The sequence below is a fragment of the Paramormyrops kingsleyae genome, chromosome 24, assembly GCF_048594095.1.
Source record: "Paramormyrops kingsleyae isolate MSU_618 chromosome 24, PKINGS_0.4, whole genome shotgun sequence".
NCBI classification, from domain to species: Eukaryota; Metazoa; Chordata; class Actinopteri; order Osteoglossiformes; family Mormyridae; genus Paramormyrops; species Paramormyrops kingsleyae.
The window spans coordinates 8,762,191-8,785,942 of NC_132820.1; the positions used below are offsets into that span (position 1 = coordinate 8,762,191).

The following is a 23,752-nucleotide window of genomic DNA, read 5'->3' on the forward strand; positions in this document are numbered from 1 at the left end:
CACAATATATATCAATATATATTCTTTTTCTATTGTAGATTAAGTCCGTAAGGGATACATTACACTCATTCAAGTTCATTCAGTGGACAGTGGATATTACTGTCAAATTTATCTTATCATTAACTACAGGAAAGTTGTCTTCAGTTCTTTAAATTATGGACTGACTGGCAGTTTCCAGGTTCTGTAGTTTAAATAACCTCTCTTACTTACCCAGTTGACTTGATTTATATGTTATATTTCTGTTGGTTTCTCCATATAGACCAGCTGGCCAGATGAAAACAAGGATGCAGAAACGTATAACTCCATTGTTTCCTTTATTAAGCCCATATTGACCATGATTTGAATACGAATATCATATTACACGTGGAATTTAGTACATTCGGAAATACAATACAAATGGAACTACATGAAATTATCTAATACCCGATAAATAGCTCTTTTATTGCTGCTAAAATGCTATGTGCAATTTTACACAAATATCTCAGTACTGCAGACTCACAGAACAATAAAAACCAGACACAGAATTAAGGGAAAGCATTTATTTTGTAAATAGGCGTAATGTCCATGGTATTTAACCCTTTAATCCCATCTCGGACGCACCTCAGGACGGGAGAGTACAAAACAGTATTTTTCAGGTGTTACACATCAGTTCCCAGTCAAGAAGGATTCCGAGGTGTCTTCACACGTCGCAGAGCAGGGAGGATGGAGCACGTTGTCATTGTCACCTTGCTGGCTTTGCTGCCGGGTCTCTTGCTAACGCACCCCATCACGCTAGCTGGAACGCGCAGCGAGGGGCATCACGTGACTTACCGTCACACTACCGTTCCACCTCATTAACTCGCTGCTTCCCACCACTGCTGCAGGACACTCCAAGACGGGGGCGGGGGAGGGGTGGGGGGTGAGTCCCTGTTGTGTTGTGACACATTCCTTCACATATTTGCTTATTCTTTGCCTGTTCTTCCATATTGTGCTGTGGCAGATTCTTGTACATGTTTGGTTATTTTTACGTGTTTCTTGTCTCTTGTGACAGATTGTTGTGACAGATTCTTGTACTTGTTTGTTTTTTGTTACATGTTTTTCTTCCCTATTGTGTTCCACATGGTACATCCCAGTACATTTTGATTATTTTTACATGTTTCAAATCGGATTAACTAGGGCAGTGTTCCTCTAGAGAATAAGCTGTTGTTGCAGCTGTTGTTGCAATAACATTGGATATTCTACCTGAAAGTGAATGGATATGGGTTTAAACTGAATACTCCGCATATTACGCGCAAGAAAACACAGGCAAAGACAATATTCACCCTATTAACATCTCACGTTAAAAAGTCCCAATACAAATGTATTTCAAAAACACCAATCAATGATTATACACTAAAATTACTATACAAGCCAGACCTACTACATTAAGCAAACTGCTCTGGATTTTTAATGATCCCATTTCGGTAAAGAAACGCTCAGTTACATTTCTGGAGACAGAGTCTGAAGGGACCATTTTTAATGCATATTGTTCTTTAGGTGAGGTCAGAAGACCTTTCAGCCCCTGACATATCCTGAAGGATTCTGAAGGCTATCAAGGGTAAAAATAATGTTCCCTTTTTAATATGGCTTGGAAAAATATCACGCTGGCATAATAATAATAATAATAATAATAATAATAATAATAATCATAGAAAAACAATAATAATATTAATTAATAATTAGCCTACAATTAATAATATACTAGTGATGTAATACATACTAGTGATGTAATATATACAAAAGATGCGGTAATAATCCCTCGTGATTACGTAACTTGAGAATAAGACAACCCGCGATCATGTAACACTGGCCACCGCCACCACACAGGCATCAGGCACTTGCTGCTGGAGGGGGACCTGCCTGTATCGCGCTCCAAGGACGCCCTGAAGTACGTGCCCTGTACGTGACAAGCGATTATTACTGCAAGTGGCCCGAAGCGCGTTTCCCTTCCGAGAATTTCCACACATTTCGGTTACTTTCTTGATGAGGCAAGAAAACATCACAGAAGCAACTAGCGAAGCAAAATAAACGGCAACAAAATAATTAACGAGTTGCTCGCAAAAGATGATAGTGAACAGCAGACAATTAAAAGCGCGACGGACTTATTCCACGCAAAAGCATGCGTTCTCTTCTTCCCATGGACTGCTCAGGTGGACTACATAAGCACTGAGAGCAAGCTTGGGTAAGTGCTGCTTGCAGATAATTCCAGTTTCTCCAGCCTTAATCCCAGCAAGAAAGAGTTCTATAAACGGGTAAAGACTAAACTAATAAACTGACAAATAAAACACGAGTGTAACTGTCTCGGCTACTATGAAATATAATCATTTAAACTAGACGTCTTCCGACGTCTAGTTTCTCTGTGTCCCGCTGCGTTTCTATAGGTGTCATCCAGTACGAGCTCAGCCACGTCATGGGCTTCTGTCATGAGCACACCAGGAGTCACTGGGACCAGTGAGTTAGGATCAACTGGGAAAACATTCCACAAGGTGGAGATGAAACGCTTGGCAACCAGTCTTTGTGAGAGGTTTGTCCAACTTTGACGGCAGCAGCACCAGCAAAGACTTACAGTTTCCCACAGATGCCACTTACAATCTCAACAAGCAATATCAAGAAACCTGGATACTCCCTTTGATCAGGGGCACCATACAGCTGGGGAAAGTTAGAACGATTCCAATTTTAGAACATATTTGGTCTGGCCTAGGTTTGAGGCCCAATATGATGTGCTTTCTTGGGGCCCAGAATCTCTAGAGTATGAGAGGTATGATACTTCCATTTTATCTTCACCTTTTGGTATTGGAAGCACTGCTTGACGTCTAAAAACCAAATTAGAACTTTCTGAAGACCACCTCATGATTTTTAGAAAGTTCTACCCTTTTTCGTTTTGATTTAGTAAACCTTCATGCCAATTTCAGAACTGCCTTCGCGAGTTCCTATGGCAAGGACACCGTCACCCCTACACCAGACCCCACTGGGCAAATCAGACAGAGGGATCAGTTGTCCATCATTGACACTAAGAGGATCAAGCTGCTTTAAAACTGCAGTGAGTACTGAGTGAGTACTGAGTGAGTACTGAGTGAGTACTCACAGTAAATTTCACGTTTCTAGTCTCGTTGAAGTTTGCACATATTCATGGAAATGGAATTATTCTGGACTTCGAACAGACGTCCAGTCCTTCAAAAATATTTCAAAATATCCTGAAATAATCACACTTCTACCACATCCCAATAATACTTGTATACTGTATTTTGTTTTTATTGCAGATGTATAATAAAAAATCTAAATCTGACGATGTACCATAGGAATCAAAGGGAAATAATTTTCAATACAATAATTTTGTTATTGAGTAATTCATTTTATTTTTATTATTAATATTATTTTTTTTGCGGAACACATTTGACATATGTGCATTGTCTTTTTTTTTTTATATTTAATTGCATGCACCCTAGTAATAAAATATATTACTGAACAGTCATGGGTTATTTTCTGTTTCCTGGATAAAATGAAAGCATATCATAGCAGGAGGCACGTGTGTGACCAGCTCATTTGGACCGGCAGGAAAAGTCCAAGGAAATTAACACTGAGAATAAACACACTAATGGCAGTACTCATACTCACACAATCACACAGAGGCTTAGAGAACAGGACTGTGGTTATCTATTTATCACTGCCTGAAAGTGCATCACATGACATAACATACCTTAATGCATCCCATTATACCCACACGTACTCGCCCACACACTCACATAAATGTCATGTGTATGATTTGTACATATTGCAGTATCATTGGTTCTTATTTGGCATTCGATAAGGATATAGACACCCTCTCATGGAAGCACATGTACACACATTTGTTCTTATTTTCCATCTATGTCGTGGTTAGTAGGAGTAAAGTTGTGGAATAACTGGTTGTTTGTCTAAGTTGCACATTACATATCTAGCACTCATACAGCCAAACGAAAGCTTTGCAGTGCTGTTTCGTCAGGGCTGAAGGCTTCGTCCAGCGTCTCACTGCACAGCTGGCGATTATCTTGCACCTCATCAGTGAAACAACTGTTTGTAGCTGATAGGTTTTGTCGTGAAATTGTAAAATCATAAAAACAAGTACTATTGTGAGTCGTGGGTCTGTCGCATGGCAGTCAAATCAATGGAAAATGCCGGAACGTAAGCAGCCATGAGTAGAAAATACATGGTACTGTCACTGCTAAATGCAGTGGTCAGTGGCCTGCAGGATAAACACTGTAGAGAGGCCAGACACCAAGAACAGGCCCCAGTATCTGTGATCGACTGATCTTCTCAGAGGAACGTTACCTGGCAGACCTACTCTGAAGGTCATGCGGCTTTTGAAGTTGGCCATGCTTGGCAGGGCCTAGTCAACGTCTCTAGGCTGTACTTCCCATAAGCACTTGCGTCGAGTTTTCAGGCTCACTGTGGAGGAGGCGGTGGGGGGGTGACTGCTGGCCGGATATCGCCATTGAGCGCCTTATGCTCGGGTGGGGCCATTTCATGGTTCTTCCGGTTCAGCTGTCTCTTGTTACGTTTCCTCTTCACTCTCGGTTGAATGGTAGACGTGGGAGCCACCGGATCCAGAGAAGGTTCATTCCGGAACCTTCCGCTGTGCGCATCTGATGACTCGTCAATGTAGGTCATGTTCACCCCGAAATAGTCAAGAGGCTGTGAGGTGTTGTTAAGGTTGGTTTGCAGGGGTGTGGACTTCAAAATGACATCCTTCTCCGGACCCACCTCAGCCACCCTTTCTGTTTTTGTCGCTTCTGAGCTGGACTCCGTGTCTGAGGATGAGTATGACGTCGAACCCGACTCGGACTGGCTGTGGCCAGTGTCCGGCCCATTTGCCTCCTTCCCCTGCCCCATTCCCTGGACATGTGGTTTGGGAACACGGCGCCTTCTCCGTTTTTTCTGCCGCTTGAACTGGTCTTCCAGCGGATTGGGGATGCGAAAATCGACTGACATGTTCTGGATATTCTGGGTCCAGTCGGTGGCGTGAGCCCTAAACTCCTCCATCTTGGAGCGTAGAGGAGGAGCAAGTAGATGAAAAGGGGAGGGGTTTAAAGAGAGGGGTGGAGTTAGAATGACAGGCAGCTATTGGGTGAATATTTTAATATGAAACAGTTTCTTCTCTTGCATAACATTTATAATAGGGGTGTGCGATTTGACTATATTAGATCTTGAACGATTAAAATGTTTCCACAAAGTGCCTTTATGAAAGATTGTTAGTATCGTGATACAGTGCACATTCTACCAGTTGTATACATGCATCTAAAGTTGTTCTACCAGGCAAATCCATTTAGACACACTAATAAACCTGTAATAAAACACATTCCCTATTTGACAACGTATTGGCTTGGACGACATAGAGTCCCTAAAAAGAATTTGACATCAGATCATGAATGATGATCCTGCCTGAAAAAAAATAGTGATATGATATTTTTGCCATATCGCCCATCCATATTTTATAATCTATATAGCTTGATATTTTAATGATGCTATACAAGTAACCTATGAAGCTGTACAAGTACAAAATCTACAAACACGCATGACTCCTCAGCTCAGCTCCTGCTGGTCCCAGTCTCACCTCAGCCCGGGTTTTCTTGGACAGAACCCGGAGCCAGTTTCCAATCATGGTGAGGATGGAGGCGAAGTAGGCCAGACCCAAAAGGATCCAGAACCACACCAGGGGCTTGTACCAGTGGTCACTGCCGGCCTCACCTCCATCACCTAGAAGAGGAGAACTGGGACACTGGGACACAGTTTCTGTCACCGACGGCTTTCCCAGCAGATAAATTAAGTAAAGTATAAATAGCTAAAATCCGACCTTCCTGTGTGACTGTATGAATAACAGGAATGACAGAGTTAAGGCAGTATGTTAATTAGTGGACGACTCACAACCATGATTACTGAATAAATATCCTATAAATAAATATTATTTAAATATAAATAAAATAATCTTTACATACCTCTAGTCTATAAAAAATGGTTAAACTTACTGATATTTTTGTTTGCGCACAATTCTTCCTTATCTAACCAAATGTCCACTCTATTTAAATACAGTGTTATGGCGCCACCTGCTGGAAATCAGAAGACATGACTAGATCTCTCTTTATATGGTTTCTTTCACACTATGTTGAGTTATGTAGCAGTCATTACTTAAATAGCCGAGCTCAAGTACAGAGAAGCTGGGAATCTGTGCCAGGACAATACAGCATTCTGGCAAGACCCTAACTGGACACTGTATTGCTGGGCTCTGGTCACTGGAAGAGCATTAATTGCAGCTATAGGTAAATAGGCTTAATGTCGGTATTAATGCACTGCTAAAGATGGACCATTTGGACACACTGGCTGAGTTTAACCAAATACCGTGAAGGGTCTGTTTCACATATTCCTCAGCCTGGGACTGCGTCAGTGTCCTTCCAGGTTTTTAACACTTTCATTTGCGTATTTGGCAGACAGACAAGTGATAATATACAAGAAGCACTCTGCTGTCAGGGAGCCAATTTGCTAGGATGAGCTTCCAGTGAAGCTTCCAGTGATTGACCAGAAACCAGTGCAAGGTAGCTGGGAGGAAAGGAGTTACATGAACACTGCATAAAACCTCACCTCAGAAATATTATACTCACAAATATCCCCCAAGAGAGAATCTAATCAGAAACTAAGTGCAATATACAAAAAGGCAGAAGAACATCTAGTGCCGTTTTAGCTACTTAAATGCCACTTTTGCCTCTAGTCATTATACTGGCTCTGGATGTCAGAATAAGTGAGAACATGAGCATTGACCTCGAACCTGCAAACGCACCTGCCACGTAGTCCCCGAAGCCCACCGTGGTGAGAGTGATGACCACGAAGTACGCCGCCTCCAGCAACGTCCACTTCTCCACCTCCTTGAAGACGAGAATCGGCACGGCGATGAAGAGCAGGCAGCCCAGCAGGATGGAGAGGGCGGCGGAGATGACGCGTACGATGGTGGGGCTGACTCGCCACTTCTGTGGGTGGGGGTGGAGGGGGGGGGCGTACAAGGGCAGGTGCACGGCGACTCGGTGAAGATTGTTGGGAAAATACCCCCCCCCCCACCTCCCCGTGAGTTTAAAAGCTTAACTAATGGCAGCTTTTCATGCATGACTCAGAAACATTCACCCACACGCTTCTGAAAGAGTCGGAGTATGGGGAATCTTATGCGAACCTTTAAAGAAAATACACCTAAGACCAAATGGAAGTGTTTCAGAACATTCTCTGAGCACTGCTGGTTTGCATAACATGTCCTTAGACGTTTTTAGGTGTGCTTTTCCCTCTAAAAGTACCACTCTGGAAAAAAATTGAGAGACCACTCTATATTTTTCAAAAAATCAGCATTTGTAAATCCTTGATAAATCCTGGTTTAATCCTGGTTCTATTGACAGAAGGCTACACTGAGCAGCAGGTTGCTCCCGGATTCAAAGCTTCAAAGACGGCAGGACGCAAGAATAAGGTGAAGCAGGAGACACTGGTAACAACCAGAAACCAGCCAGGTGAAGGGCAGAAGTGACTTTCTAATGCCAGAGATGACATCAAGTGACCTTCAAAAGGAACAGGAAACATTAAGTGCAGGTGTGAAGTGCACTGCTAGGACAGTTTGTATCAGGCTGATAGAAGCAGGATTGAAGACCCATAAAGCAAGGAAGAAGCCCTTCATTAATAAGAAACAGTGAAGAACCAGGCTCCAGTTTACAAAAGAATATGAATTATTTACAGACGCACACCAATACATTGACAAATGAGTAAAACACACAATTTTTGCTGTGGTCTCTTAATTTTTTCCAGAGCTCTATATGCTAAGCACGATGATTTAAGCTTGTTTGTTTAGGAAACAAAGGCATTGGTTTGGCGATGGCCTACAAAGTGGAAGCAGACAGATGGGATCCCTCACCAGAAAGAGCTTCTCTATCTTGGCGACGGCCTTCCTCAGGCCGTTCCCCAGGTATTGCCCAACTCCGGCCAGCAGGAAGCCGAACATGGGAATCCCCACCAGGGCATAACAGATGCAGAAGAGCTGGCCCCACTCTGTCTTGGGAGAGATGTTCCCGTAACCTGAGGATCACAGTGGGAAGACATCTAACAGACTGCTGAGCCCTCAATATCGCATTATGATTATTATATTATACTTCATTTCCTTTCCTTTCCTTTCAGTTTGTCATTTATTAAGACATAAAATCAGCTTTATTACAGTTTTTCTCAGTCGCTTTGGTGCTTTTCTCACATCAGAATGAAAAGTCTCAAAACCATTAGTGCAACCTCCACAACATTTAGTCATTTGTGCACATCATAGTAGCAATTTCTCCTTCCTCTGAACAAATTGCAAATGCCCTTGGACATGTATCAGTTGCTTTCATACAATTCTCTGCCGTTTTATAACATTATCATTTGCTTATGTCATGTCAGTCAAAATGAACTATACTTTTGGATGCTGAATAGTCGTTCCCAATAAAACTAATAGTCTTCATTTCATTGCTTGAGTCATTACATACAAAATTGTTGAATTAGTTATCAAATTCTGTCAAGCAAATTTTATACCTTTCTTTATTATTTTTTCCTGGAAATGTCTCCTAAATTGAACAATTTCTCTCAGGTGAACTTCAGCTTTCACTGACGAGGAGGTGTGTGAAGTATTAGTTGTAACCAATGACAAGCCACTTGTTCACAGTCACTCATGGATCAATCCCATGAACCCTCAATTGGCAAGCATATATGAACCGAGCAGGAGATAGTGTGTACCATTTCTACAATTCTGTGACACAGAAATGGAAGGTCAGCATCGTGGAAGAGGGGTGAGGATGCGGGGGGGGGGGGGACAAAACAGGGGAAGAGGGAGAAGACGGCAAATACATAGGCAGGTTCCTAATGAAATTAGGGCAACACTTGTTGACCATGTTGTCAATCACGGCCTCACAATGGATGAGGCTGGTCGGAGGGTGCAACCAAATGTTGGAAGAACCACTGTGAATTCAATCATTCAAACATTTCGTAGGGAGAACAGGTATGTATAGTATTGGACAGTAATCCAACATCTTATATCTCATGTTTAGTGTACATTACTGTAATTTTACTGTAATCTGCACCACAAAGGATTGAAACACAACCTCGCAGAGGTGGAAGAGGGCCCCTTTTTACCCTGGAGCAAGAGGAAGCCATTTGTGCAATGGTGATTGCAAACAATGCAATAAAGTTGAAAGAAATTCAAAGTGCTGTCATAGAGGATAACGATGTATTTGGCAATACTGGATCTGTGTCAATTGCAACAATTGACAGAGTGCTCAAGAGAAATGAAATGCGCATGAAACAATTGTACAAAGTGCCATTTGAACGGAACAGTGAAAGAGTGAAGGAGATCCGTCACCAGTATGTACAGGTAAAACATGTCTTCTATGTATACTCTAATGTTCAGCGCTGTAAACTGTTTTACTTTGTGTAGTTCCATGCAGTAGACTAGCAATTCTGTATATATATTCACAGAACATACAAAATGCATTATGTTACACAGGAAAAGTTGTTACATTTCTCTCTCTCTCTCTCTCTCTCTCTCTCTCTCTCTCTCTCTCTCTCTCTCTCTCTCTCTCTCTAAAGCGTGTACTGGAGCTGGAAGACAGGGAACTACTGCACACATTCATATACGTTGATGAGGCGGGTTTCAATCTGGCCAAAGGCAGAAGGTGTGGAAGAAATCGCATTGCACAGAGAGCAACCACTGATGTCCCAGGCCGGCGCGGAGGGAATGTTACAATGTGTGCAGCCATGTCAGACAATGGCATCCTCACCCATATTCCCCTTCTTGGTCCATACAATACACAACATCTCCTGACCTTTTTAGACACTCTCTACAGGGACATAGTCCCTGAGAATGAGAGGGGTGGAGGCCAACTCACCAAGTATGTTGTTGTGTGGGATAATGTCCGTTTTCACCACTCACATCTGGTCAGACAGTGGTTTGCAGCACATGACAGAATGCTGGTTGAATATCTCCCTCCCTACTCGCCATTCCTTAATCTGATAGAGGAGTTTTTCTCTGCCTGGAGGTGGAAGGTTTATGACCGGCATTCACATGCGCAAATGACAGCACATGACAAAGCCATTTGACTATCTTGTTCATAAAGATGGTGTCAAGACTTCTCATTTTGATGACACTGGCAGTTTCATTGACATGAATACTTGCTTTTGAGGAATGGATTATCGATTTTGAGCAAGTGACCTGCTTTTGCAGGTTATCCACTAGGTTTTGCAGTTTGCACTAATTGTTTTGAGAAATACACTAACTGCTGTGCAAATGTTAATAGTGATGTGAGAAAAGCACCAAAGCGACTGAGAAAAACTGTAACACAGGCTACAACTCGGAAGTGCAGAGGAATGGAAGATAGCCTTGCAGTGTTACCAAGTTGCCCTTTGGCTATTTAGTGTCATCGGTAACAGGTTCTAGATAGATAGATAGATAGACAGACAGACAGATAGATACACAGATAGACAGATTGATAGATTGATAGACATAGACAGACATAGATAGATAGACAGATAGACTGACAGACAGACAGATATATAGACAGACAGACAGATAGACAGACATAGATAGACAGACAGACAGTCAGATTGATAGATAGATAGATAGATAGATAGATACTTTACCAAAGGAAATTTAGGCATGTATGCATGCTATGTACTGTTACTGGAAGGCTCTGTTGTTTTTAACATTATGAGTATTGAGTACTGAGTAATGTTATTTAGACGCTTCTTTTGATAGTGATTGTTATTCGTGGGTTCTTTGAGTGATGAGTATTATTACCAATTGTAGTAATGATGGTGCCTGAGAAGAAGAAGGCACTTGCCAGGTCCCACTGGCTGGAGTAGGCGGAGGCGTTTGTGGTGAGATCTACCCCGGCTCCCAGTGCATCTGCCACTTCCTGGGGTAACAGGCCGTGCCGGAGAGGGTGGGGACGGGTAGAAAGGATAGAAACCAGTAAATCGTTTAGTCCAAAGATCAGAAAGACAGCAAAACAACACTGGAATTTACATATGGCTATACCTCATACATTAAAAATAGGTGAAAAAGAGAGCAAATTAATTTTTAGGGAAGGAAATGTGTGAAATTGATAAATATGACTATTAAAGATTAACTACATGTGTGATACCTCTCTCGGCATGCTCTCACTTGATAACGAAGGTAAATCAAGGGTAAAATCATCTTTTAGATTCAGTACACTGCTGTACAGATGTCTTTTCATACAGTTTGCATTTATTTAATGTACTGCACTGCGAATAGGAACTCATGAGCCAAGACTTTCACTCACTAGTCCACCCGTTCTAGTGACGAGACAATACAAGCGATCTGATTTGATTTAGAGTCGGTGGTGCAGTCTTTGGCCCAGCAGGGGGCACCACTGACACCGGAACCAGATACGACTTTGATGTTCGCAGCGGGAAGCGTGTTCATACAATTAATTAGTTGATCAATATATCGAACCGTGCACACAAACCACTTCAATGCGGAGGTGTCGATTGGGAATTAATTAAAACAATTGACAAGGAGCCGTCCAGGGAATGCAAAATTAATGGGGCCTTCAAGCAAATTCCCAACATCCCCCAAGCCATCATTTATATGAAGTGAGATTATTAAACTCAGGCTGTTAATTCAGTATAAGGCTTCTGATATAAAGCATCACAGGCCCGTCGTCGACAGGAAGATAGCTGCACAAATCATTCAGCTCAATACCATAACAAATCGCAGGTGAAACAAATACTGAAATTCGATATAAAATCCATATATGCATTATTAATTGATGCTAACATATCTCAAACACATAGGAAAGTTTGCGACCCAGGGGATTCCCCTCCCTCATGACCCCTGCCCCCTGGGGTGGGTATATCAGGTTCCCAGGGAGGGCCCTGACTACAATGAGGGGTTCGAAGATGGTTGGACAATATGAGTGGAACCAGATTCATGACCTGTGTATGTATGAGATCTCAAATATAACTTTACTAGTGGAATCTGTTCGGTAATTTAAATCCCAGAATAAAATTAAACCCACGATTTCCACCAAAGCACACGCATTAAAATCTTATCTTCCCCAGTCGGGCGCAACATTTTACCTGCTTGTTACCTTATAACAACTTATACACCATAAGGGGGGTAATGAATTGCGCTTTAGACTGAGCATAGCGATGAGAGCTGCATTAGCTCAAACGAACGGCAGCGGGTGTAGGATCCTAATCACACCTGTATTTCTGTGGGTAGTTGTTAGGACATGGGTTCGTAATGTGTTTCTGCTTCCAGCAAGGGAACTGCTGTTGTACCTTTGAGCGATGTACATAATTTGAGAATGATGTACGTAATTAAGTTGGAAATGTAGGTTAAATAGCGTAAACGGTGGGGGCGTGGCACCCCACATGCCTGTATGAGCAGCTGCAGCCCGTCTGGAGATATGCAGGTGTAGTTCCGCAGGAAGTCTTCGCGGACGTTGAGCATCTGCTGGAACTGGCCCATCTCGCGCGGCTCCTCCAGGCTGCGGAACACCAGCGCCCCCATCACCAGGTAGAGCAGCACCGCGGTCAGGATGGCCAGGAGCGTGGAGCAACGCATGGCGGCGGCGGGCGTCACGCGGTGCGACTCCTCTGAGAACACTGGCCCCCGCGCGCAGCCCTCGAGTCACCCTCCCTGAACCTGAACACCAGAAGAGTCACTCCGTACAAAAAACCAAACAAAGCCTGTTCCCCCTCCATTATAACAGCGAATCCTCTACAGTACAAGAGGTAGAGTTATTCTGAAACCAACCATTCCCTTCCTTAATAGTAGGCCTATTTCATTATTTATCATTTAATACGTATTCATTCATGAACAAACATTAAATACATCACACCGAACCACTTAGCCTGCCGGCTGGCTAGTATCTTAAAGTAATTTTCAATTATTCATTTAACTACAGAGCGTAAAACAATCCACTTTTATGAACTTGCACGGACTGACACACGACTGGCAAAGCCCCACCTGCATTTGCTGCAGCGGCTGAATGATCAGGTTAGCAGTGTGCCCCTGTCCTCTCCCTGCTCTCAGCAGCGTTTCGCTTTGACGTCACGCATCATTTGCCGCAGACAGAGTTAGGTTCTGGACACCAGCACCTGCTCATAAATGCGGTTGCTTCCATATAATTAAGACAAGAGATCGCCAGCCGGCTAAGTGCCTCGGTAGTTACAATACTAGCTACCCATACTAGCTATCAAGAAAAACAGCCAAGTACAAATCAGCTTCGTTGGGAAATGTGGTTCTTGGTAATGAACGCTAATGAGCAGTAGACCTGTAGCTGCAGGGGCGTTGTTGAAGATTTTGGGCCTCATGAAAGCACATCATATTGGGCCCCCCGGTCCAGACCAATCCAGTTATTTTCCAAATTTCTTAGGCCCCCTATCACTCCGGGGCCCTTAGAATTGTCCTTACTCCTCCACCCCCCCCTTACCATCCCCCTGCATTGCTACCACTGTGCATGTTGCTAATCTCTACAGAAGCCTACGGTGTTTTCTACACTGTGGGAGAGGAGCATCCAAAGACTGTGAGCACCCGGTATGAGTCCGTATGAGTCTGGCATGCATGAGGAATGAGGACATCGCCATATAGAGGCACTTGGCCCCATTGATCGGCAAATTCAACCGTAGCTGAAGGAGGAATTCATATTCGAATTGGAAAAATAAAGGTAACAATTTGACAAATTCGAGGGAGCTGATTAATGCATTATGTGGCCCCTGCAGTGAATAATTATGGAGCCTTTCAAATGATTAAAACAGGTCTGGTTACAAGGAGTGATTGACAGCCACAGCGGCAGTGTTTTTATTAGGGACGATGCCTATCATTCAAAATTCCAAGATGAGCTTAATGAACCTTTAAACGAGACTTCTGACCTGAACTTCACACCCCCCCCCCCTGCAGATATCCCACCTCCCGCATGTCTCCCTGACCCCTATTCTCCTTCCCCAAAGATTGTAGATAAGCTCTGCGGTCTCTGCTATCTCGTGTGCGCTCTCGCTCTAAAAAACAAATCTGCGGGATATTGTATATAATTTGCTGGTGTCAGGGAGCCACAGTCAACGTGCACGGTCCAGATCAGTGATTTTCAACCACTGTGCCAGATTGTAAGGTGTACCGTGGGAAATTATCCAATTCCACTTAATTGGTCTAAAATTTTTTTTTGGAAAATTAATTATTATTTGCAAATAATGTGCCATTGTTGAGTGTCTGTGCTGTAATAGTGAAGTATTCTAAACAAACAAAGCAATTTCAACATTACTCCCATTTTCCAGGACATATCTGTGTGAGCTTTTCAATCCTGACTCGTATAAAAACTAAAAACAGAGACTGAGAGCTGTTGAGGAAGAGCTTTGTGTGTGTGTGTCTGTCTTCAATTCCTGCCAGGATATCAGCATTGTGTTCATCCAAACAAGCTCAGGTTTCACACTATAGTATAAATAAATTGAGAGACTATTCTGTCATTACAAGGCTACAGAGTGTCATTTTGTAACATTTTTGGCTGGTGGTGTGACATGGGATTTTTTTTTCAATGTAAAAAATGTCCCGTGGCTCAAAAAAGGTTGAAATACGCTGGTCCAGATGATGTTTAGGCCACAACATATGAGCCTAAAATACCTGGACCATCCATACCTGGCTTCCACTTCTACGTTTCTGGCTTCCGTTGCCCTTATCTTCCTGCAGGCTCAGGATTGAGTCTTTCCCATGCAGGGTCTGGCTGGGGAGGTCATCCTTGTCACATGTCGAAGAGGGTGACAGTCCGGGACACAGACGAAAACAGATTTAGTTAAGGTGGAAAGTATGACAGCGTTATGTCACAGTGTTGTCCGACGTTGCGTTAAACACGTGAGCCGTCCGACATGTATCTTTCAGGCACATGTTATTGAGGGCCGAAAGCTTGGTGACAGGAAATGTGGCGTGTTATCGCGGCAGCACAGCTGGGAATTTTTACAACGATGGCGGAAACGGCGGCTGCGGTCATGTCAAGTCTATGCAGTTGAGATGAGTCAAACATGAATAGGAATAATAAAATATCTTTAAAAAACATGGGTGGGTGAGTGGAGAAGGAGCATGTCGCAAATGTCAGCACTGAGAGAGGAAAATGGGATTCAATCTTAACGTAAAACGTACTTATATGTACTACAGTAACCGAGCTGTACTTCCTGCATTTGTATTTCCCAAATGGAAACGGCTTCCCACTAAATGATTAAAACTAAACATCAGTAACACGATAGAAGCAGGCATCAGTTAGGCATTAAAAGGATAATGATAAACATCAATTAGGCATTAAATGAATAACGCTAAACATCAGTTACAAACTGAGCCAAACGGGAGCTGGCCAGGGTCATCACCCTGAAAGGTAACTGCGCTGGAACTGAAGGGATGTTCAAGAGATTACAGGCAGACCGGCAGCCGCGCTGGGGAGGAACGCAGTTTGGTTTTGCCCGTAGTTGAAAATCTCAGTACCAGCGGGCAGGAGGCGGACTTCCTAACACTCTTCACCTACCCACCTGCTGGAGGAGCAGCAGCGTCTTATCCCAGCCGCACAATCTTGGTAATGAAGTCCTTTCAAAATACGCCGATCTGGAGAGAGGCCATGAACTTAGAAAAATGAACGCGGGCGGTTTTGATTAGCATCACTGGATGATCACGCTCCGTGTCAAATGCAAAGTTTAATTAAACATATGCTGAGCGAATCAATAAACTTTTCCAGCGTTCGATTTCGTAATTCTTCATCGTGCTATGATTATATGATCTGCAAGCCCACGTGTCTAATTATCTGGGAGCGGAGGAGAGACACCCAGACTTCACAGGCCAGTATGGACCTAGACACATACATGCAGCAAACCATGACACACTGAGACTGCAAAAAGTAACTTGCCCCGGTACACAATACAAACCCATCCAATTGCCTGTCTGCGATGGACACTCCTTTGCTCTTTAACCAATCACACGATCTTAGCAACGCACCACTGCTGAGAAGGAGCATAACGATGCCTCACTCTGAACCCAGCCACGGCTTTGCCTTCGAGTACGATGCAGACGCTGAGACCAGTCAGCCGACACAGTCCGCCTCCCCAAGCCAAAACCACCCGGCCAACTTCCCGACTCGTGCCTCTGTGAGATTTAATGCCCGCAGGCTAGTGAAACTCCCTTCCCGTCGCCCCCCGTTTCCTACCTCAGTGTTAGCGACTCCGAATGCCCAGGGGTGTGGCATTCGGGGGTCTGGGGCCGGGGGGGTGGGGGGTGGGGTTCCAGACGGATGGCAGCAGTCCGCCGGCGAGCGTGTCGCTGAGCGCGAGGTTGTTGCTGAGTGCCCAAGAAATGAAAAGATACTCAATCAAACTGACTCTCTCAGATAGAGGAAGAGAGAGAGTGGGTGGGGGGGGGGGGGGGGGGGGAGGGAGGGGTCAATGCAGATACTCTGGACTCAGGGCTTCTCGTCTCTCTGCATCCTCACCCTTCTTTGCTCCACCCTATTTGTGGGGAGGGGGGAACTTCAGATGCCTGTGTTGTGGGGGACACCGGGAGAGGACACCTATCAGCCTGCCACCACACTCCCCCCCCCCCCAAACAACCCCACCTCCGCCCTCTTGCTAACCTGCAACAGCAGCTGCCACCGGCATAAATAATCATCAGGTCAGCAGCTCAGTTAAAAGCCTCACTGTTTGTGTACCAGTTACTATGTATAGAGGTGACACTGCTGTACTGGTTAGGGACAGGAGTTATGGACACCTATTGGAAATGGAGGATCCCAGCATGCTCCCTTTATAGTTCGCGGTTACAAGCAGAAACTCATATACTAATGCCTTATAAAACGACTTTATAGAGCGCTCGTCTAAGTCAGCATATAGACCGTGATTTGGCTGAATGACAGTGAACTGTGATGTAACCGATGACATCACCACCTGTGAACCTACTCCAGTGTAATACGGTATGAGTGGGGTTTTTTTCCCCCGCTTATATGTGCGGTCTGCATTTTAGATAGTCGGGGTTAGACCGTCAATAATGTGCAGACGACCAGCTTAAATCCCATGCTAGCGTAACCCCCCCTCCGGGTGCATCAAGCTAACAGAGTGTAAAACTAAACAGTCCAGTAAACGGAGACAGAGCGAGGGAGAGAAGGAGCTGACGCCGCGGGTCTCGGTAACGACGTGCAGGATCTTGTCGGCGGCAATAAAACGCTGAAGAGAAGCGACGGCAATTTGGTGGCAGTAGGTTCTGGTCGCACATGATATGAGGATTAAGATTCTACATGGGGAGACTATTAGTTATATCTGGTACAACAGGAAGGTCGGTGAGGGGGGCAGTCCCGGCTTTGACCAGAGGAGATCAAGAAGAGATGCTGGGATCTACTCAGACTATATGGACAACCAGCCGATTCGCGTAGGCAATGCTAAATACACATCACAGTGGACATCCATTTTTTGGCAGTGCGCTCGGTACTCTTCAGTCATGGACATGGGGGGTCTTACCAGATAACTGTCAGGTGGAGCTCCTAGATGACAGCATGCTGACAACTTATGTATGTGTGTGTCTGTGTGCATGTCCTCATGTAGATGTGGTCACATGTCCCAGGAGTATCTGATTAAACTTTCACACACGATCATATGGATTCCATCCTGACGTCCCTTTCTTTCATTGTCCTCCCCCTCATTACCTTCCTCGCCATCTCCCTGTCCCGCGTCTCCCTGTCCCGTGTCTCCCTGTCCCACGTCTCCCTGTCCCGCGTCTCCCTGTCCCGCGTCTCCCTGTCCCGTGTCTCCCTGTCCCGGGTCTCCCTGTCCCGCGTCTCCCTGTCCCACGTCTCCCTGTCCCGTGTCTCCCTGTCCCGCGTCTCCCTGTCCCGCGTCTCCCTGTCCTTCTCCATGCCCCCTTTCCTGTCTCTGAGTCCTTTTATCTCCCAGCCCCTACTCCCGTATTGGGTACCTTGGATTAAAACACACACTTTCACCATGTCAGATATGACATGCAGAGTCAGGCTGACGCATGCCGACGCCGGGCTTTCTAATGTGTCGACATGTCTGTGGGTAGCTAGCTCCCCCACCGTGCCTGCAAGTAAATGGGCGTCAAACAGACAGTGCTGTGCAAAGTTCCCCAGCTTCTCACTCAAGCACAATCGATTTCATAAATCGAAAAAAAAAAGTTCAGTTTATGACTATTTGACCCTCGGCTTTGACAATTTTGACAACTCGAGGAGCTGCTGTCACAATAGGGCTCAAAGAAATGAGCTTAATTGTTCGAACGATTATGCTGACATTTCGAGGCATTTCAGGTGGCGAAACTCAAGTGGATACCCAGTCCTATTGGTCACATGATTGATGACATCACCAGCTTTACTGATAAATGGAAAACGACACAGTGGAGGCAGGCTGCAAGCTGGGAGGGCGTGGGTATAGCTGTTGAGAGTTTCCTAATGAGTGGGTCGGCGGGAATCCACTTGGGTCACATGATCCCACCAGGGAGCTTGGCAGTAGTAGGTGGCACCGCCAATTAAAACGCAGAAAAGGACATAACGGGAAGCAGTGGGCTGCCAGCGAATGGTATAACGTATCTGTCACAGTGGGCGCGTCACTTTGGTAACCGCACGAAACACTGATAGGGAGAAATGTCACCCAGGCTGGCGTGAGCCAATCGTAATTCTGCATTCCAGCCGGACACTATTACAGGGAGAGGACATTAAATCCTAGTACCCTAACAGACAAACCGTGTTCTGGCTGCTACATTCCCATCGGCTCTTGTGATCTGTGGACTCGTGTTCGGCATGCAGGACCCCCCCCCCCCCAATTCAGAGCAGGGTTATGCCAGTAAATTCCTTTTGTTAAACTCGGCCTTTAGGTCACGGCATTATGGGAAGGGGGTCTGGTCGCCTCAGGTAGAGCGGGAGGATCTCTACAGTCTAACTTACAGAGGCAGTCACACTGGCATTAATATGACAGAAGGACGTTGGGTCTCGCCTTGACCCATTAGTGGGTAAACTGGCTATGGAAAATGGAAGGATGGAAGTTTGATCCAGTAAATATGCACAGCAGGAGGACTTCAGGGTGAACCTCGATTGGGAGCGGCCAGACATGGATTTAGATTAAAGTAACAATATTGATATCGATGTCTACCTTCCACAGTTGCTTATTCAGCTGAGAGTGGAGCTGATACCAGGACAGAAATCGGACGAGGCAGGGGGCATGAAGTCATGTAGATCACATCTTTGCACCGTGGGAGGAAATCTACCCGATCACATGTAAAATTGCATGTAGATTGTGTGCAGTGCCAGTCTAAACATTAGACAACATAATCTGCTACCTAGGGCTCTATCTTCCGAGGGGGGTGCGACTTAACAACAACTCTGATGGGGACACCAGTGGTGAAACTTTCTTAGGGTGACACGTGGGTTTTGACTGCTGCTGTTTGTGCGATGTATGCTACTTTGATTTCCTAAAATTTCTTTAATACTGTTTCCCATTTGATATAGTATGAAAAATATGAAAAAACCCATCCATTCTCCCAGACCACTTATCCGGGGCATTGAGCCGGGAGCTCATAAACAGGAAGCACAATTTTTATAGCTTTTAGTGGTCAGAGATGAAAAGATTCTCAGATTGCCACTATGCAGCATATATCATACCTTGACATTAATAAGCCATAATTTTGGCAGTGGTCCCACCAATATGAGTTAACATATTCCCATTGTACCATCAGAAGAAAAAGTATTACTGCTAGGAAATATCTGTCTAAGCTCTTTGCAGAAAACTTGCTTTTGGACGGACAGACCATTAATGTTTACAGATCAGGGGTGAGTTTCCCTAACCCTAACCCTAACCCCTAACCCTAACCCTAACCCTTCTTAATGCCACGTCATTCGTAAGTTCTATCTTTTAACTTACAAACAACGTAGCGTCGGAAACTCACCCCAGAATACTAAAACTCTCGATTAAAATGACAAACCTTTTTGCCCCTCCACTAAAACTGCAAATTTAAAATTAAGTCCTCCAGTTATGACACAGAATAAGCCTTTTCCATAAAAATCAGATTAATTTTACGAATCACTTCACCCCCCACTTAACATGCAGAAATCTTCTCCAATTCCTTCTCCTCCCCATTCTTCATGTCCCTGCAAAACACAGTTTGTTTTTTGACGTGTAAATCCAATGCACATTAAGTCGATTGATTCCACTCTGTTTGCCTAATCCTGATGTCTCCCCATTTCAATCCTGGATTCCTTCTTGCTCTTCAGGGAAGTGCAGGACAACACGGACACCAAAAAAACTCAACTTTCTGAACTATAAAACAAATATAATAATGAAAAGCTAATACCTTACATTCTTTGTCCTCCTGAATCCACCAAACTGGTTTTAAATGGAGTAACCAGCCCAATCAAGACCAGCTGGGCTTTGTCAGTTAAGGTTGTTCCTGTTAATCAGTCTCTGTAAATCTCTGTTGTAAATCCATTCATCCACCAACCACTTAACTTAGGGTCTTGGGGGACAATATTCCAGACTGCCAATTAACCTGTCTGTCTGTCTTAGGAGTGCAGTAGAAAATATGCACACAAGAAGAAGATCCAACCTCCACACTTACAGTGAGGACAGAGATGAGATTTGAACCCCTAACCCTGGAGTTGTGAGGCAACACACCTTGGCTTATACCGTAGCAGTTCTCTAATAATTGTTTCACCTTCTTCACCAAGACTAATTATTCAGCTTTCAACCTGATTAATTTGGAGTTGCTGCTACGAAAGGTACTTTTCTGTTCGTAAAAAAAAAATTGCATCTGCAGCCACTTCTACTGTAACTCAGGTCGATTCTGCTTGAGTTGGTTTATTTCTCCAGAAAATTCCCGCAATGTGACGCGGAATAAGGAAGAGACTCCAATGGAAATGACATATTAGCAGGAGTGCATTTCAGTCCACATATACACACACTGCGTTAAACAGAAAAGGTTGTCCGTTTCTGCGGGACTCGAGGTTTAAAATGCCAAGTTTGTAATTAGCTGATAGTACTTAGGTTGTGTTTACACTTGGCAGCCAGCCACCGGTGTCAAGAGTAAAATACACCAAAGGCTTTACTCGTATAAGAAGCCCAAGACGCAGCTTCACAGACGGATCCTAAAGTCGCTCGGCGCCTTTACATACCTTCCCGCCTGTTATCATTCCGTCGTCATGGCGATGGCGGCGACTACGACAGCCCACTGGAAAACTCTGGCGTTTCACCGGGGATTCGTTGAACCCGGAGCAGAAGATGGCGGCCCTGAGTCTGATGAAAACACTTTCGGTGGCAGGTTTATTTTTTACGTAGGTGACTAAATCAGAAAGTTGGCAGACTATGATAAGAAGGTGCTCCTGGCTCGCCGAAGTCAGCTGATCTTTCTGATGTTATGTTGCGGCTCGCAGTCACCTTCTGTCTTCCGGTAATAATGGACGCTTTGGGATCAGAGATGCGATGCAGTCACCCATCAAGCGGCCCGTGTCTCGCGGACGCCCGTCTCGTTCATCTCGGTAGAAAAAGTCAGGGCCGCGATTGCGCACGCAATGGACGACGTGACACGCCGACACATTCCTGTTCAGTGCTTCCCTACGTGACACATGGAAGACATGCGTGACCCGAGAATCCCTAGCTGAAGGGCCATCCAGATGCCCTCCGCGTCCAAACACACGGACGCCCCGGGCTGCACGCGCCGCACCTGATCTCACTTTCCAGAATTTCCCTTTCTGTGACCCCCAGGGCTCTGCAATTATTACAAGCTGCTGACCACCAGTATATTCAGTGACCACCCCCAAGTGTCATCCAAAGGATTTATACATGTGAAAGTCTCGTTTTCCTTTTTCCATCCACCCCCACAAACAAACTTTAATCTCTATCCCCGCCAACATAATTTGTATGAGAGCCTGAGACTGAAGCAAAATTTGAACGGCATCCAAGCGGCTTGAAATGGGAGCCTGGGACCCCAGAGCAGTAAATCAAATACCATCCCTGAGCAAACTCACTGACAGGTGTCTTTGACAGCTATAAATAAACTGTGAGGATTTCGGGGCAGGGAATATGTAAGACAGGCAGTTTAAAGGAACGTGGGTCACCATATTTATCACTCATTTATAACGAAACTAAACAAACTGTCTACAGCTTTCTTTGTGGAGGTCTGTTTTCAAGCTGCTTGAAGAAACTCTGAAGCTGTGTTCCAGGTGCACTGGTGAGGGGTGCACAAGTGAATCGGAGTGCGTGGCGGTCACACTGCGCGTGCACCTGTGCACTAAATGGAGGCTCCAGCAAGGCCAGGCACATCGCCGTCACGCTTCCACGGTCAGAGATGAATATTTGGAGCAGCTGTCATGCCATTGGCTCAGCAGCCGCCCAGCACCCCCCAACACCCAATCGCAGTTCAGCTGGTACATACAATTATCACCAAATTACAGACAGATGCAGTGGGCCAAACAACTGCTTTGGTATTCATATTGGTATTCAAGAAAAATGTTTAGATCCACTCTCATTAGGAAAGCCTAATTAAAATGATTATTTGTCATTGCAGCAGAATAACACACAAACACAGGAAATATTGTGAATTAATGTTTTATTACTCTCCACACACCAGTGCACATGGCCAGTAATGATTTAGATGAAGAGAATGGGAGACAGAAGTGTGTATGGGGGTGTGCATAGGGGTGTGCATTGGGGTGTGTATGGTGTGTATGGGGGTGTGCATTGGGGTGTGTATGGGGGTGTGCATTGGGGTGTGTATGGGGGTGTGCATGGGGGTGTCTATTGGGGTGTGTATGGTGTGTATGGGGGTGTGCATTGGGGTGTGTATGGGGGTGTGCATGGGGGTGTCTATTGGGGTGTGTACTGTATGGTGTGTATGGGGGTGTGCATTGGGGTGTGTATGGTGTGTATGGGGGTGTGCATTTGGGTGTGCATGGTGTGTATGGGGGTGTGCATTGGGGTGTGCATGGTGTGTATGGGGGTATGCATTGGGGTGTGCATGGTGTGTATGGGGGTGTGCATGGTGTGTATGGGGGTGTGCACGTCAACATCATTTTCTTCTCTTTGTCACCCCAGATGTCCATGTTACTGACCAACCTGTACAAAAGGAAACAGAGAGAGACAGGATGTAGGGGATTGATGGAACTTTTTCTCTTGAGGCACTATAGATATGAACATAATGTATTATTATGGTCAATATAAGCCATTATAATGCATTATGAAGGTATTTATAGTGCATTATAGCTTAATAGAGCATTCATAATGCATGACACATGGCTATAATGTGTTATGCCTTCTTATAAATAGTTATAGCCATGTGTATAATACTTTATGAATACATTATAATGCATTGTGAAGGTACCTATAATGCATTATACATGGGTGCTTTAAGGAATGTGTTACCAAAGTTTCTCAGTGCAAACTGCACTGTGAAAATCAGCATAGATCCTAAAATAACAGAATGGCAGACTTTTAATACACAGTTGAGAGATCAGTCTAGAAAGCTATGGAAACTAGATTTCTAATAATTTCTACAGTTTAAGCAACTGGCAATCCTACATCTTTTAGCTGCAATACAGTTGGCAAGTCCTGAAGCGCCTTAAGGGGGTGCAAAAACCTAAGGAAGCACAAACACCTGTAAGCAGAATGGGCTCGCTAGCTGATCAATACACAAGAAACTTTTACATTACATGATAATCTAATCCCACCCTACTCCAGG

General features: G+C 44.6%; 1 protein-coding gene and 1 long non-coding RNA gene across 12 annotated transcripts in view; one reads left to right on the top strand and one right to left on the bottom strand.

The window, feature by feature from the left end:
• The window catches only part of LOC111835126 (uncharacterized), an 11,208-nt gene extending 7,810 nt beyond the window's left edge, over window positions 1-3,398 (top strand). The window contains exons 1-3 of one of the 3 annotated variants that reach the window (XR_002836165.2): window positions 1,825-2,200; window positions 2,353-3,058; window positions 3,279-3,398. This is a non-coding gene — a long non-coding RNA (uncharacterized lncRNA). Of the gene's footprint in view, window positions 1-1,824; window positions 2,201-2,352; window positions 3,059-3,278 lie in introns of those variants that run through there. The other 2 variants (XR_011985440.1, XR_002836164.2) reach the window with 2 other exon arrangements.
• LOC111835123 (potassium channel subfamily K member 4-like) lies at window positions 3,350-21,752 on the bottom strand. 9 transcript variants are annotated; one of them, XM_023795102.2, is made up of 9 exons: window positions 16,242-16,308; window positions 15,574-15,646; window positions 14,696-14,794; window positions 12,440-12,709; window positions 10,835-10,952; window positions 7,934-8,094; window positions 6,827-7,013; window positions 5,609-5,751; window positions 3,350-5,037 (listed from the first exon to the last, which is right to left on the bottom strand). In XM_023795102.2, exons 4-9 carry the CDS (start codon window positions 12,626-12,628, stop codon window positions 4,441-4,443), a joined length of 1,395 nt encoding a protein of 464 aa, XP_023650870.1. In that variant the 5' UTR covers window positions 12,629-12,709; window positions 14,696-14,794; window positions 15,574-15,646; window positions 16,242-16,308; the 3' UTR covers window positions 3,350-4,440. The 9 variants fall into 9 exon arrangements, with proteins under 9 accessions (XP_023650870.1, XP_072562934.1, XP_072562933.1 ...); XM_072706833.1 differs by having other exon boundaries at window positions 15,570-15,646; XM_072706832.1 differs by lacking the exon at window positions 16,242-16,308 and adding an exon at window positions 16,066-16,235.
• Between the last annotated feature and the right edge of the window lie 2,000 nt (window positions 21,753-23,752).